A 15,353-nucleotide genomic window follows, 5' to 3' on the forward strand; every position below is an offset into this window, starting at 1 on the left:
CTACCTCTCTTAACCACTACACCACACTGAAGAGAAAAGAAAAACAGCAGCATAAGGAACATCTTTCCCTGAGGTCAGAGAGGCAGTCCATCTAGACAAGGAGAAAAAATGTGGCATATAAATGTAAATAAATAAAGTACTCTGGCTGGTGCTCTCAGACCACCGTACAGAACAAGTGATGCCTTACAATGGAGAGAATGGGCTGCCACCTCCAACTGCTGCATCTCTGAGCTCTTTGAGGGCATCCATCACCACTGCTTTACTTCCTCCCAGTTTTGGGGCTTGTTTTAAAGGTGAGCCCATGGTGTTTGAGAGTGGCCTATGCAAGTCCTGCCCTGGAAAAGGTCAAGCAGGTTCTTTTTCTAGAGTTCCTTGGGCAAACCAAGGGCAGCTAGGCTGGGAATGTGCCTAAGCTGCCCTGTCCTTAACAACTGAGCTGCTGCCGCCACCCTGCAGCTCCTCTCATTATCCAGCCTTCTTCCTGATGACTTCAAATGAATCCCCTTGTACTGCTAATTTCCCCCACTTAAACAGTTGTTTGAGCAGAGTCCTCTGTAAATTGTCCTTCCTCTCTGAATGAGTGCTCATTAGCAAATCATTGAAGTGTGCTTTGTTGCTGCCTACTGTATTGCTTCACAGCTGAGCTGGTGGCTCAGTGAGGCCTGAGCAGGACATTGCTTGGCTGTTTGGATTCACCTCTCCCCTCACAGGGTGTTGGGTTTCTTTGTGGGTTTTTCTTTGGTGAGGGGTCATTTGGAGCGCAGCTTTCATTTCTCACTCCTCCGCTGACAGCGAGGTGCCTTTCATTCTAGGTAGAGTATAGCAGGGCCCTTCTGAGTGGGATTTGAGCACATGAGCAAAAGAAGACCGGTCTTGCTTTCCTCCTCATGGCTAATGGCTTCCTAAGATGGCTGCTGTGATCAACCTACTCGTCTTCCTTCCTTCCTTCCTTCCTTCCCTGAATGGAGGCCTCTCTGCCGCTACTGCTTCTCTCTAACTGTGTTCTTTTCTGTTCCTTTTGGGTTGCTTTTCCTAATCCTTTTTTTAAGATTTGTTTTGCTTTGGCTGACCAACTTACCCTTAGCATCAACCCCTTAATCCCTGTCTTCTCACAGGTCTGGCCCGAAGGGTTTCAATCTATCTTGACAGAAGTAAACAGGGAGGTGAGTGCTCTCTTTCCTCTTACCTACAATCAGCGCGGGAGGGGTGGTCCTTCTAATCATATGTGTTGTTGTTGTTTTTAAAATGGCATTCCTTCTAACATCTCCTGGGTCCTGTTAATTCTTGGAAGGCAGCTTAGCTTCTCCTGGCCTTCCCATTCCTTGCTTTGTATTGCTTGTCTGTACTATGCAGTGTGGGCTTCTACATCTGATATTCTGTCAAGATGGGCCTCAAGTGTCCACATGGAAGAAAGGCAAAGGGAGGAGATTCGTGCATTTTCCTTCGCTTCGGGAGCCTGATCACAAAATGTGGGAATCGAAAGTGTTTTCAAGATATGCAGAGGCAATATTGTTGTGTGATCACTTTATACAAGGATCGCAGCAGGCCAGCCATGCTCAGGGTACAGCAGCTTCTCGGCCACCACCATTACTCTTAAACAGTTCAAGAGATGGTCTGGAATGTTTGAGCATCTCTTCGTGAAATGCCTCTGTCTTTGTTGACTGCTACGTTTCTTTGATTTGTAATTATGGGATGCTGAGTGGAAGTAAATGGCAAGTGTGACCTTGTTTCAATCTGGAAAGTTGGTTTCCGCCTTTGGCAATTAATTGTCTGGAAAAGGTTTTGAACATTTTCAACCTACAGTAAAGCATGTATTTAGCTCTTTAGACTGAGACTGGGGGGAAAAACCTGTGGAGGGATGGGACTTGAAATCCTTCTCTGTTGCTTCAGCTTTTGAGATAGTGACAGATGGCTGGCACAACAGGACATGGTATGTGTGGTATGTGTCAGAAAGCTGATGTAATCTTCTTAGGCGCTCTATGAATTATTAATATTCACTAGTTGATAAGGGCTGGAATGTGTCTGCAGTGATTATCAGAACAAAGGTGGCTGTGTGTTCTGTGATTCAGGCTTCTCTTAGGTGGGGGCCTTTAAACTTTCTCTGGTTATTGGGAAGCAGTGGAGAAGAACGTGCAAATACAGTGGATTACTATGAGCATCCCATCTTTTGTAGAAACTTGCTGGCAAGCTGACAAAGCTAAAATTAGGAAGGGTGGAGGCTGAAGGGGTTTCCTTTTGATAGGCTGGGGACCAGACCAGCTTATTGCAACCACCATAGAGAATCAATACTGATGATGCTTTGGAAGCAACAATTTGTCAGGAGCACACGGATAGATAGCTCCGCTTCAGAGCCAGCCTGGCACACCTGTTGAGGTCTTTGAGAACACATTTCTTTCTGTGAGGAGTTGGAGAGTTTCAGAGTGGGAAAATGACTGCAAAAAGCACAGAAATATTTGCTCCAGATTATAAAGTGCAAAGACACTGCCATCCCATCTGATAAATGTGACTAACCTTGTCTCTGATTCATTATTCTATGTCAAATGTAACAAAAAAAGTGAGAAAAGGTCCATTTGGGGATGTGAGATTGCCAACCAATAGTATCTATCACAATAGCATAACAATGTGGTCCAGCCTCATTTCTCCTCACTCGCTGGATGATGGCTAAAGGCAATGCAGGGCTGTCTGTAAATGGGTTTGCTTTTTGTTGTTGTACTGATATTTGAAGGAGTTTAGCAAATGTGGTAAATGTGTCCTCTTAGGCTATCCTCCATCTTGCCTCAGTCTCACAACTAACAGAAAGTGTGCTCCAGACCTCCCACTCCTGCTTCCCACAACCTTAGAAATTTACCAGGGAAATACCACTGCATCAATTGCTTCTGGGAAATTAATGCATTCTAAGGTCCAAACCAGACTTGACATGGAAGAACTGTGATTAGGACCTTTTGTAGTTTATTTGCTAATTAGCGGTCCCATGGGGCTGCTTTGAAGAGTGGGGAAGTAGTACTCCAGGAGAAAGAGATTTATTAAACACTATCCCATGGCTTTTTCTCCAATGTAATTCTTCTCCTATCACTATTAGCTTAGGGGGAGAGCTGCTGTCCACATCTGTCTTCTCCATGCCAGTTATAGCAGACTTTATGTAGGGAGGGGGGAGTTTGCTTTAGGGGTAGGGTATGGAAGGAAAGAATTACAAATCTCCCTGAGCACCACTTCCACACTCTTCAAAGCAGTCCCATGAGGCTGCTGATTAGCAAAACAAAAGCCACAAAAGACATTAATAACAGATTTCCCTGGTCAAGTCTGAGGGTCTTAGTCCCTTCAATCTGACACTCAAAGTAAGCAGTGCTTAAAAATCCAATTTATAATTAAATAAATGTTCAAATCAAAGAAGCTCCAGGCAAGGCCTGGGGCGGGATTAGGAGCTTCCCCCAGCCCAGGAGCACATAAAAGTTATTGGGTCTTGCACTTTTTTTTTTTTAAGAGTAAGGGGTGAGAAAGCTGGAGGGATGAAGTTTAGGGGGGGAGGCAAGGAGAGAAGCAGGGCAGAGAACAGGAATACTACTAAGTAAGGAACACAATAAGGAGTTTTGTTTTTGTAAAGGAGACATTTTGAACTTAAAAGGCAGTGTTAAAGCTCCATCTAGGAGAGACCTTAGTAACTCTGCTTTGTGGGGCGGAAAACGTCTAGGAGAACTGCATGTCATGCCACATTTGTGCTGTCTCAGAACCAGCATCCAAGTGCATTCATTATCCAACATGATATGGATGAGACAGAAGGAGTCTCATGAGGAGGTGATGTGTTATTCTTTTTAAAAAGGCAGTAGGTGAATCCCAGCATTGATTGGTCTGTGGGATTAACTTATGTTGTGCCTCTGTAGTCAGAGACAGAGCATGATGCCTTGAGAGAGGTCAGGTCTTTTATGAAAATAAAGTAATTAGGGGAGCAGCAGATCTATTTTGAGGCACTTTTCACTTGGTAAATTAAGGCTCCCGGTGTTCTAGAGAGTCTTCTTTTGTCATTTGGGTGATGCTTGGCACAGGAGTGTCACTTGAAGGGGCATTTTCAGGAATTAATGAATAATGAGGTAATGCAGCCTCCCCACTGCTACCTGGAAATTAAAACAGGGGCATGGCTCATTTATCAGCCAGGAGGGGGGGCGGTGTATAGAAGATCAGCTTTCCTTTTCTTGGATACTGTTGTGTTGTGGCCTGTGCACACATTTCTGAACTAATCAAAACGCCAGTTAGACAAAGACTGTGATACAGCAGTGATTTTGGGAGAGGGGATGGGGGGGGGGAAACATGATTTAAATAGAATGTATTTGGAATGCAGCTGTTTCTGATGCCAGGGTTCTTTGCTGAAACATATGCAGGGAACTATTCCACTGAGATGCATCTCTGACTTTGGGGGAATCCTACAAGGAAAGTTCCAGTGTCTGACATATTTTTAAAATACCCTTCCATATCACGCAGAACTGCTAGTCCTTGCGTGAAGAAGCCAAGAGGAATTATTTTTAAAATTAGCTTTCTGCCGTGTGTCTTATGCACTCAACTTTATGTACAGTGGTACCTCGAGTTAAGAACTTAATTTGTTCTGGAGGTCTGTTCTTAACCTGAAACTGTTCTTAACCTGAAGCACCACTTTAACTAATGGGGCCTCCTGCTGCCGCTGCACCGCCACTGCACGATTTCTGTTCTCATCCTGAAGCAAAGTTCTTAACCCAAGGTACTATTTCTGGGTTAGCGGAGTCTGTAACCTGAAGCGTATGTAACCCGAGGTACCACTGTAATGCCTTATGGAAATAAGGTGGAAGTTCTTTTACGTGGTGTCTGTGAGAATATGTCGGCTGTCATGAACCTTGCCTCTTTGGGAACAAATTGTGGCAGTAGGCTCCATTACAGATTTCCTCATGAGCACATAGCAGCAAGCTCTCTAGTCCCTGAGCAGTACCTTGCATCATGAGCCCTGTGGGAATGTCATGGAGGGGACCGTTGGATCTGGGGGAGCTTCACAACATCATGATCAGAAACCACAACAAATATTAAAATGCTAACAAATGCAATCAAACATCATCAGCAGATAGATGTCAAACCAGCTGTAACACAAAACACACTGGAAAGCAAAAAGATGCTGAGTAAAGACCATCAAATCTAGCACCACATGAATGGATAAGGGGAGAAAAACAACTGAAGCATCGCTGCTGAGAGAGCCCTATTGCCAGTAGGCACCCTCCTCACCTTCAAAGATAGGGGTATCCAGAGACAGGCTTCTGACAAAGATCTTAAACAACCAGTTTCAAAGGTTGGTTTGTGTTGTGTTGTGCTGCTGTGTGTGTAAAATCAGGAGATAAATAAATAACTATGTAAAGACAGTTCACAACATGGGAGGACATTGCTTAGAAGAGGAAGGGATGGCGTTTGTGCATTTGAGTTGTACAGCAGAGGAACGTTTAGCATATAAGGAAGTGAAAGAGCAATAATTTCTATTGGCGTTACTAGTCCTCTTCAGGACTGTGACGCTTATGCTGCCACACTTTGCACTGTGCTCGCAACTATGGATGCATTTTCACATGAACAAATACTGCTATTTGAGTGCTGAAAAAATGCAATATCCTTGCAACAGAGAGCACTGTTTTGCAAACAGGCATTTGGACTCCTGGAACAAATAAGAAACAACTAATTGCACACAGATTTTATTGTTTGCAAGAACATTGTTTGGAAAGGCTCCAAAAGATCTGTCTTCTTGACTCTGTGCCCCACATCCCCCAATCCCATGGCAAGGTTGGTTTTCTTTTTTTAATTAAAATGAAATCAAGAGTCGTCAACGAGCCTCTGATCCGCAAGACGCAAGGAACTTGAGATGTAAACATGAGTCAATAATGTTATGATAGTTCCCTCTTTGAAAACCACCAGAAACCTCAGGCCTACTTTAATAAACATTAGTTTGCCCTGAAGTGGGTAATGCACACAAGCTACTTTGCTCATCATCATGTAGCATTTTCTATTAGCATTTCATAGCTTTCTATATATTTATGCACTTATGAATGAGTTAGATTTAATGCAAAGGGCGGCTGTCTCCATAGATCTTTTTTTGCTTTTCATGTCTCATGAATGGGTTTACAAACACATCTTAAACATCTCAGATTCTGCTTGTCTGCTGCAATCCTTTGAGAGTGGAGGGATGCTGTGCCATCCTAGTTCTCAGCACATGGGCACCCTCTGGTGGCAAGAGCTACATAAACCTCCATGTCACTACATGGAGGAAGAGCGTATTCTATATTCTGTCAAGGGCCAAAAAGGGTTCCCCTGCTTCCTTATATTGTAAAATGGTTGTTATCACTGACGGCATCGTTTGCCTGGAACTATGTGGGAACAGGCCAGGTCACTTCCTCTTGAGCATAGTTGCCAAGGAAGTTGTCAAGATTTAGTGAAGCAGCTGAGAATCCAGAGCACGCTACTTACAGAGGAAGGCAGTTCTCATAAAACACAAGTGACTGGGGAAGGAGACAAAAGGCAAATAAGCATATTGAGAAGGAATATTTGTCATTAACTGCTAAAGATTCAGCAGAACCCTCATTGCTCAGACAGTGACTGCTTCCATTTTTATAGAGCAGCAGTCCTTCTCACCCATTTGCAGAGGCTTACATTTTTCATTAGTCTTCAGGAAGAAATCTGTATATCGTCCACTAAAGAGTAGAGTCTTGTTCATTCCACACAGTTAAACCTTTCAAGAGAGCCAACTCCTTTTACGTGATGTATGATGAACATTCTTTTTCTGCTTCCCTTCCCACAAAGGAGAGAGAATTACTTTATTAACCCCATTTCACAGTTGTAAGAAGTGAGACTTGGGCAAGAACAGATGTCTTACTCAAGGTCAGTCAGACTATGGCAGAGCCAGGAATTTAAATCCTTCCTCCTTTATTTAGCATTCTGTTCACGAGGCAGGTAAATGTTGAACACTTTATTTTGTGTTCTGGGAAGATGTGAGAGCAGAATAGCTCCACATCTCCATGGAGCCCCACAAAGAGACATTACAGTAGTTGATCCAAAAAGCTATAAAAGCATCAGTCATAGGCAGCTTAGTTCCTCCCAGGACATTGTGATTACCCACCGGTCCGTCTAGTCTAAAGTCAGACTCATCTACCTGACAACTTCCTCCAGACACTAAGTAAACAAAGGTGCCATGCCATACAAGCAAGGAGAAAAACCCACATATTGTGTATGTGTGGTCTGCAGATTATGTTGCTGCTGAAACAGTGTTAAGATTCTTGTGCTGAAATGTAAGTATGAATGACTGAGAAACTGGCAGCTTAAGCATCTCTTCCTAGAGTGCTGCCTGCTTAAGATGAAAAGGCATCATCCATCTCAAGCCTGCTGGGTTTATCTTGTCATACGGACCATAAACAGGATGACAAACGCAAAATGCTTTAGAGGTGCTTATAATCTAAACTGCCGCCTTTTTGCTTGCTCTGAATCTGTAGCACCCCTCCAAGTTGCCAAGGAAGCTGAAGAAACAATAAGTTTGTATGTCCAGATAAAAATATGCACTGTCCGTTTTGCTGCCATTCTCTCCCTCCCACCCTGCGCCCCCATTGCTTGCAGTAAGAGCAAACGAAGGGCCCAAGGGCAGCCCCCAAGTTCCATACTTGCTCAGCTGTTTTGGCAGCCGGCATTTCCAGCAGGCCACAAGAAACATTAAAGTGGGCCTGGGCATGGCCACTGAATGAAGGGAATGAAGACAAAGATAATTAGGAAGATGCTTTCAGAGCATATACCTTGATCATACTCATAGAGTTGGAAAGGGACTGGGGGTCATGCAATCCAACCCCCTGATAAAATCAGGATCTGCAATGTGATGTGCAGCAACAGCACCTCTAGCAGGTGACGATCCAAGGCGGACAAGAGAGAAGCTTCACCCTTTTTTTTGTCCTACAATACCCTTAATAGGTGCTTGTGTTTATAGCACTAGGAGAACGTTTGTGCTGCTGTTATGATGTCTTGATGTCCCAGCTGCAGGCACTCTTGGAGGATACTGATTATCTCTAGACACGTTCCAGTCTGGACTCAGGCCTGTTATGGGGACTGAATCTTCCTTGGTTGCCCTGATGGATCTTTATCAGGAGAGGGGCATGGGATGTATGACCCTGAAACTTCTGCATGATCTCTCATTGACTTTCAATACCATTTGCTGTTTATATAGAGTTGCATAGAGACCTTGGTTGGATACAACTAATAGTTTTTATTATATGATTTTATTATTTTGCTGTACCCCACTTCAAAAACTTACTCAGTACAAAGCATTATAGAAATGCATTAAAATAAGAAATAAATGTCCCCCTGCATTATGGTGCTACTGCCCTTACGGTGGCAGTTAGTATCTAAGGGAGTGCTACATGTTTTTGCTGTTAAAAGATTAAAAAATGCAAGAGTTTGCTTTTATCTTTTGACTAGATATCTGGTCTTTTGGTGGGGCTGGGTACTTTTCATAGTACTTCCCTTTCAGAAGATTGGTGCATTAGTCATTATTTGGGTTCTGTTTTGTTATCCTATAAAAGGCCCTGGTGGAAGTCATAGTGAGGGTGGCAGGAAGAATCAACTGCTGCCTTGTTGGGTTAAGGGAGAGAATGCTATGAATCCTAAATTGTTTCAGAGTCATTTGCCATCGCAGCCCAACCTCCTTATAAAGGAACCCAGGTACAGAAACCAGAGAAAAAACACATGTTGCATTGGATTTTGTTGATTAGAAACAAGAGAAGGTCGTATCACTGCAACAAATTCATTTGAGTATTTCCATGCCTAATGCAATTTACTGGTTATCTCTATGTTAAAAAAGCAAAACAAAACAAAAACCTTATGGCTATATTGGAGAGGAATGGTCTTTTTCTTCCCTGGGAACAAAAACAGGGGGACAGATAATTACTAAAACACTTTCCCCTCACTTTTGTGTATCATACAAGCAGTTTTTGACTCCTGTGAATAAAACCATTCAAATGAAACCAACCAGAAACCACTGTTGAAGGCTGCCACCACCACCACCCTGCACCCCGTTATATATTTTTCTCAAAACTTGCCACTTCCCGAAGTCCACAGTACCTACCACATTCTAACATTGATGCACAGTGCACTCATTGTGTTGAATTGCTCTGCTTGACCGGAAGATTTCATTCCCACAATGTTCTGACTTATTTCATCTGTCCACATGTACCAAGAATAAATTTGTATGGCACACCTTTTTCTTTCCTCAGGAGCAGGGATGGTGGTGGACTGGGAACAGGAAACTGGCCTTCTCATGACTTCTGGAGATGTACGGATTATAAGAATCTGGGATACAGACCGAGAAATGAAAGTTCAGGTAAGCACAATATATATTGCTTATGGATCCGGTATTTAAGCAATCCGAAACAGAGAAATGTCTTGTGCTGCTAATTTCGCCACTCAAAAGGCTACTTGTTAATGAGATAATTCCTGAACTCAATACAGAAGGTGTCTGTGGAAATGCTTCTACATGGATGTCAAAAAGTTTATGTGGGGTGGAATGTGGGACCAGCGTTACTTACAAATGGGGTGAATCATGCCTGTGTACCTGTGATACATTTTGTTTAAAAAGCATGCTGAAGTACCAGATACCTTGCAAAGATAAAATGCTTGGTGCACCTCAAGCACTTTCAGCCTGAGCCTTGAAACATCAGTTCCTGTGAACATCTGGACCGTGGGGACAAATTTGTATTCATAAGGCCATCTGAAAGGACGCAGGTGGCGCTGTGGTCTAAACCACAGAGCCTAGGGCTTGCCGATCAAAAGGTTGGCGGTTTGAATCCCCGCGACGGGGTGAGCTCCCATTGTTCGGTCCCTGTTCCTGCCAACCTAGCAGTTTGAAAGCACATCAAAGTGCAAGTAGATAAATAGGTACCACTCCGGCGGGAAGGTAAATGGTGTTTCCATGCGCTGCTCTGGTTTGCCAGAAGTGGCTTAGTCATGCTGGCCACATGACCCGGAAGCTGTACGCCGGCTCCCTCGGCCAGTAAAGCAAAATGAGTGCCGCAACCCCAAAGTCATTCGCGACTGGACCTAACAGTCAGGGGTCCCCTTTACCTTTAAGGCCATCTGACATTCACATGTGAGGAACACTGAAACTAGTTCCAAGGACAATCTAAAGCAAATCCCTTATAGAGTACTGAAGGAAATACATGCAGAATACATAGCTCAAGAAAGTCAACCAACCCTCAAACTACAGATCATGTGATCAAGGAATTTAACAATGTAGGAAATGTTACAAAGGCCCATTACTCATTTACACAGGCACAATCCAAAATTGCATTCTCTCTTACATATATGTGCACATTCTGTGTTTTTTTTCTAGCAAAAAACCAACACTGTGCACATGACAGATAAAAGAAGCAAAGATGCACTAATACCATCTCTCATGCAGACACAGACAAGAAGCATACAGACAAGCACTTTCTCTCATGTATGCATTCACACACATGCACACAATGGCAGAGGAAGCTGGCCCTGATTGGCTGTTGCTGGCTGTAGCTTTTCTTTGAGCTGTTCTTCCTCCTCTCGCTTGGCAGTGGTAAGCTCCTTTTCTTCACATGCATCTCTAACCATGATCCAAGGAAACTTTAGGAGTGCAGGCAGCTGACACATCCCACAGTGGAACAACAAGCCAGCCAAGCTTTTTCCTGACTGCCATTCACTGCCAGGACTAAGAAGATCCAGCTTACAATGGCAGAGGCTGAGTGACAGCAAATTTAAATTCACTATATTGAATGCACAGAGCAGTGTCTGGGCCAACCCTGTCTATGTGTGCTAGAAACTGACTAGTTGGCAAGCCTAAAAGTCCCTTATAGCATCTATCTGCCTTTGGCAGCCCCCCAAACGCCATTCCTCTCTATCTGCCACCTAAAGTCACCTACTACACTTCACATCATGACAGAGCCGGCCTTGTTCCTCCTATTCTATAGGCATGGAGACTGACAAAGGAACAGAGCAGTTTTAGCCGCCTTGTTGCTTGAGCTATCGTGCCACTCACCTTAGCAAAAAAACCATGTACATTCACATCAGTTGCCATTAAATCAAGCCACCTCTTCAGCCACATAATGAGAGGTAACATCTCTGTCTAAGCTGCTGTGGGAAATAAAGTCTAGTCTACAAATCTTTTGGAAATTAATTACCTCTGGATGAACATTAATTATGGCACTTTGACCCAGCAATGCAGCACAACTAAGCCTATGCTAATCTTAATTATTTTCAAATATTATTTTATCTGTGCAAATTAGAGAACATCAGAAATCAGCAGGGTGAAAATATTTTAAATTAGAATGATTAATGATTGTACGGAGAGCATCTTAAAGGCATTTTATTTCTTAAACAGTGCAAATTGGTTTTTGCAGTGATTCGGGGGATCAAGACTTAATCATACTGCAAAACCCAGAGCAGCAGAAACATAGTAGTCATATTCAGAAATGCCACTGCCCATTATTTGAGCCACTGAGAATATGTTGGGTACTAGGTTGGTAGGAGATGGTAAGAATCATCATAGATTGTGGGTGGGTGCATGGGCTTATATACTTGAAACAGATGGGGGGCAATTTTAGAATAGTTTGTTACTAGTTTAATGGTTTCCTTGCAGAAAGGGAGAATTTGGAATGACACTTCTATTGATTCAATAGCTGTGATGATCTAGCACAGTTGGTACAATAAAATCTCAACTGAACAAGTCTGCATCCCAGGAGTGGATGACTTTTTTGGCCCAAGGTCTGCATTCATTCTTGACCCAACCTTCCCAAAACTGCAAGGCAGCAGCAGGTGCAGCTAGACCACACTCCCATGTGTGATGCTGTCTTCACAGCAAGGCCATGCCCCCTCCCCATCCATTAAATGATTGACCTGATCACCAGGGGGGACACAGTTTGCATCTCCATCAAGGAACTGGACTGGGGGATGGGGAGAAGCTTAAACCTATCTGTTTGCCCCAGCACTGTGTTTAATTTGACCCTCCCCCTTCTTTTTGCTGCCAAGGACTTGGGAGAGTGCTTGGGGGTTAGCTACTGCTGCCATAGCTTATCTGGGTTATTAGATATCTGCCAAGAATGGTGGTCTGCAGCAAGCAGGCACCAACTAAGCCAAGCTAAGGGTTCAAACAGGAAATCAAGTTGGCACATGGGTAAGCAGGGATGAGCACTGTGAAAGCAGTGCATCTGTGCATTGGATTTCTCATGCTGTGGAGCCAGGGTAGACTTGGAAGCTTCTTGGGACCAGAGGAAATCCTCTTGGCCTATTGAGACATCCAATCCTTACCGATACCGGCTGTTAGTGCAAATAACAGGTCAAATCTGAACACTTTCTCATTTGGCAGGTTACCACAATGAGAAAGATGCCTGGGTCCACTTGCCAGACTTCTAGTTCAAGGCTCCACTCCACTAATTGGATGGAACACTAATTTGCATATGAGCTTCATGGTAGAAAATTCACTCACTTCCCCCAAGTGTCATCACGTTCCAAATTGACAAGTTACCTGAATAGCTGCCAAGATGCTGTTTACATATTACTAAACTCAGTTGTTGGATGGAGCTGGAATTCTACATGCAACATTAGGTGCAGAAAAGATCTTGTTGGCAAACAGATTGCAGAAATACTCCTGCCGCCGCTCAAGGCAAAATGCTTTCCTTTGCAACCTGAAACTTCACTCAGTAATGTCAGTCAACTGGAACTATTTGTTCCTTAAGCACCTTTTATCCACAGATTCTGCTCTTTGCCTGTGGCATGCTGTGGATGGAACTCTAATCTGGATTATAGTCTGATTTGTAAGAATTAAATAGACACCATTGTGGCCCTTTCTCAACCCTCTGGGAGTCTACAAGAGAGTTGATTTGGAGACACAAAAGTATCTTAACTTGCAGAGCCTCTATGCAGCTACAGTTCCATTTCAATCTAGGATTGCCAGATTTTTATCTCCAGTAAACTGTTAATCTAATATTTTTTTATGAAGCAAATGCAAAAAATAACATCAAGAGAAGGCGGATAGGCTCACAGGAGCAAAAATAGGAAGGAGGTGTGAAATTAGCTAACATAATTTTGCAGAGCCAGTTCTGATTATTATGCTAGTTTGAAAATGTTGCTCAATTTTTTGGTTGCTTAATTGAAACTGTTTTTCTTTTTCACAGCTGCACTCTTATTATTCCGCACAGTTCTGTTATGCGTAGCACATAAAGAGGAAAGGGCTATAGCCTTAGAATAACGTTGTTGGGTGTCTTTCCAACAATATACCAGCATTGCTCTTTGTGTTTATTATTTTCCAGAGTTGTTCTTTCATAAAGTACACTGCCCTTGGTTTCTGTTCTTACCATTTTTCTGCAGAGCATGAACACATGCAGCATAGAATCTTGTTGCAGCCTGTCAGGACTGCAGGTTTCTATTTCAACCTTTACCATGGGCATGCAATGTTTCATCTTGCACAGTTTACTTTCCATAAAAATATGAGGGAGAATTCCTGACTCCAAAGAGATTATAAAGGGCTGTAAACCTTTTTGCTGCAAGGCTTGGGGAGCAGCAGCGTGTCAAAGTGGAAAAGCTTCCATCATTTAAAAGGAAACACTTTTTGGTAACGTCTTTCTCCCCAGAGGAAATGCAGGGCTTTAGAGTTCATGGCAGGCTATGTACTTTTATAATCACCCTTAAAATGCTGCACAAAAAAATGTGAAGTAGAAAGGCTAGTTGCATTTGCAGTTCTTTGTAGTTCTGCCACTTTTAGTAATTCACCTTTGCTATTTGACTGGGTGCATAAGAAGTGTCTCCTTCTCACCAGGCCTTCCTGCTGTTAGTTTCCTTCTCAGTGCTTTCTGCTCTTAAATATATATTTAATCTGCTTTTGTGGCTTTTGTGGCCTGATCTAATGCCCAATAAACAGCTATTGCCCTGCAGAGTTCTTCCTTTAGTAGGTACTTATTTAGAAAGCAATGGCTGCCATAACATACCTCTCCTACATGCACTAGTTAGCTGCCAGGTGTATTTTCAGCTGCAGCAGATTTATTTCTCTCCAGGGAAATGGTGTGTGTTTGTTTAAACAGCACTCATCTATCCATCCTGCCCTTCAATGTAGTATTTATGGCTGGTCAGGGACAAATATGTTTTTGCGGAAAAGAATCTCCTCCTGGACATTTATCTTAGTTAATTAGGACTTTTTAATATGGTTAATCAGGGCTTCCCTTGAAACTGAAGGGCTAAGATCACATGCTATTTGTTCCAATGCAAAAGTTTGCTTTAGTGAGTAGACACATCAGGAAGTTGATGAACACTTGTGTGAAATATATACCACAGTCAAAAGGAAACTCATGACCCAATTTTCATATATACCAGTATGCATATAGGTGTAAAGTAGCCCAGATTAAATTTTCCAAAACAAACCATGGGTAGGCAAACTAAAGCCCAAGGGCCAGATCTGGCCCAGTTGCCTTCTAAATCCAGCCTGCAGATGGTCCGGGAATCGGCGTGTTTTTACATGAGTAGAATGTGTCCTTTTGTTTAAAATGCATCTCTGGGTTATTTGTGGGGCATAGGAATTTCATTCATTTTTTTTTTTTTTTCAAAATATAGTCCGGCCCCCCCACAAGGTCTGAGGGACAGTGGACCGGCCCCCTGCTGAAAAAGTTTGCTGACCCCTGATTTAAACCATGTGAAACAGACCTAAGACATTTTTTTATTAAAATTAGTATTATCCAATATAGAAATTTTAATACATAATAAGGCATAGACCCACACAAGTTCCTGAATCTCACCGTGGAGATAATGCTGTTCTGATAATATTTATGCCTTCCTCTTTGCTAGAAGAAAAGAACCAATTAGCCGGGTGCTGCAGCTCAGAATAGGTGTCCTTGATGTCTTCATTGCCCTGGTCCTGCACAGTCATGTTCTGTGCTTATTTTAAAAACTTCAGCCCTTTTCACTACCAGAAGTTAGTTTGTTTCCAGAGGCAATTTGTTCACCCCCAGTCTTAAGCCAAAATCTGAGCCTGCATGGTAAAGCTGTCACAACCACCTTGTTACCATTATTCAGCATCAATGCTCATGTGTGGACTATACTGCAGGGGTAACACTGGGCTATATATATGGCCAGTGCACTTAAAATCTCCCAGCTGTCTTAGCTTAGAACTGTGTTTTTCTCTCCTAGGATATTCCCACAGGGGCTGACAGCTGTGTCACCAGCCTGTCCTGTGACTCGCATCGTTCGCTCATTGTAGCAGGGCTTGGTGATGGTTCGGTTCGTGTTTATGACCGGCGGATGGCTCTGAGCGAATGGTAAGAGACTTATCTAATTTTTACAACTAGCAAGTTGCATTCACTTTGCATTCA

The 15,353-nt window shown here is 43.0% G+C and overlaps 1 protein-coding gene across 2 annotated transcripts in view; it reads left to right on the forward strand.

Moving 5' to 3' along the window:
* The window catches only part of RPTOR (regulatory associated protein of MTOR complex 1), a 325,607-nt gene that overhangs the window by 295,450 nt on the left and 14,804 nt on the right, over nucleotides 1–15,353 (forward strand). Inside the window, exons 29-31 of one of the 2 annotated variants that reach the window (XM_081180842.1) lie at nucleotides 1,116–1,163; nucleotides 9,246–9,352; nucleotides 15,172–15,299. In XM_081180842.1, the coding sequence (XP_081036968.1) occupies nucleotides 1,116–1,163; nucleotides 9,246–9,352; nucleotides 15,172–15,299 (283 nt within the window). The remainder of the gene's footprint in view (nucleotides 1–1,115; nucleotides 1,164–9,245; nucleotides 9,353–15,171; nucleotides 15,300–15,353) is intronic. The other variant, XM_081180843.1, reaches the window with a different exon arrangement.

Source organism: Podarcis bocagei (assembly GCF_964188305.1).
Source record: "Podarcis bocagei genome assembly, chromosome: 2".
NCBI classification, from domain to species: domain Eukaryota; kingdom Metazoa; phylum Chordata; class Lepidosauria; order Squamata; family Lacertidae; genus Podarcis; species Podarcis bocagei.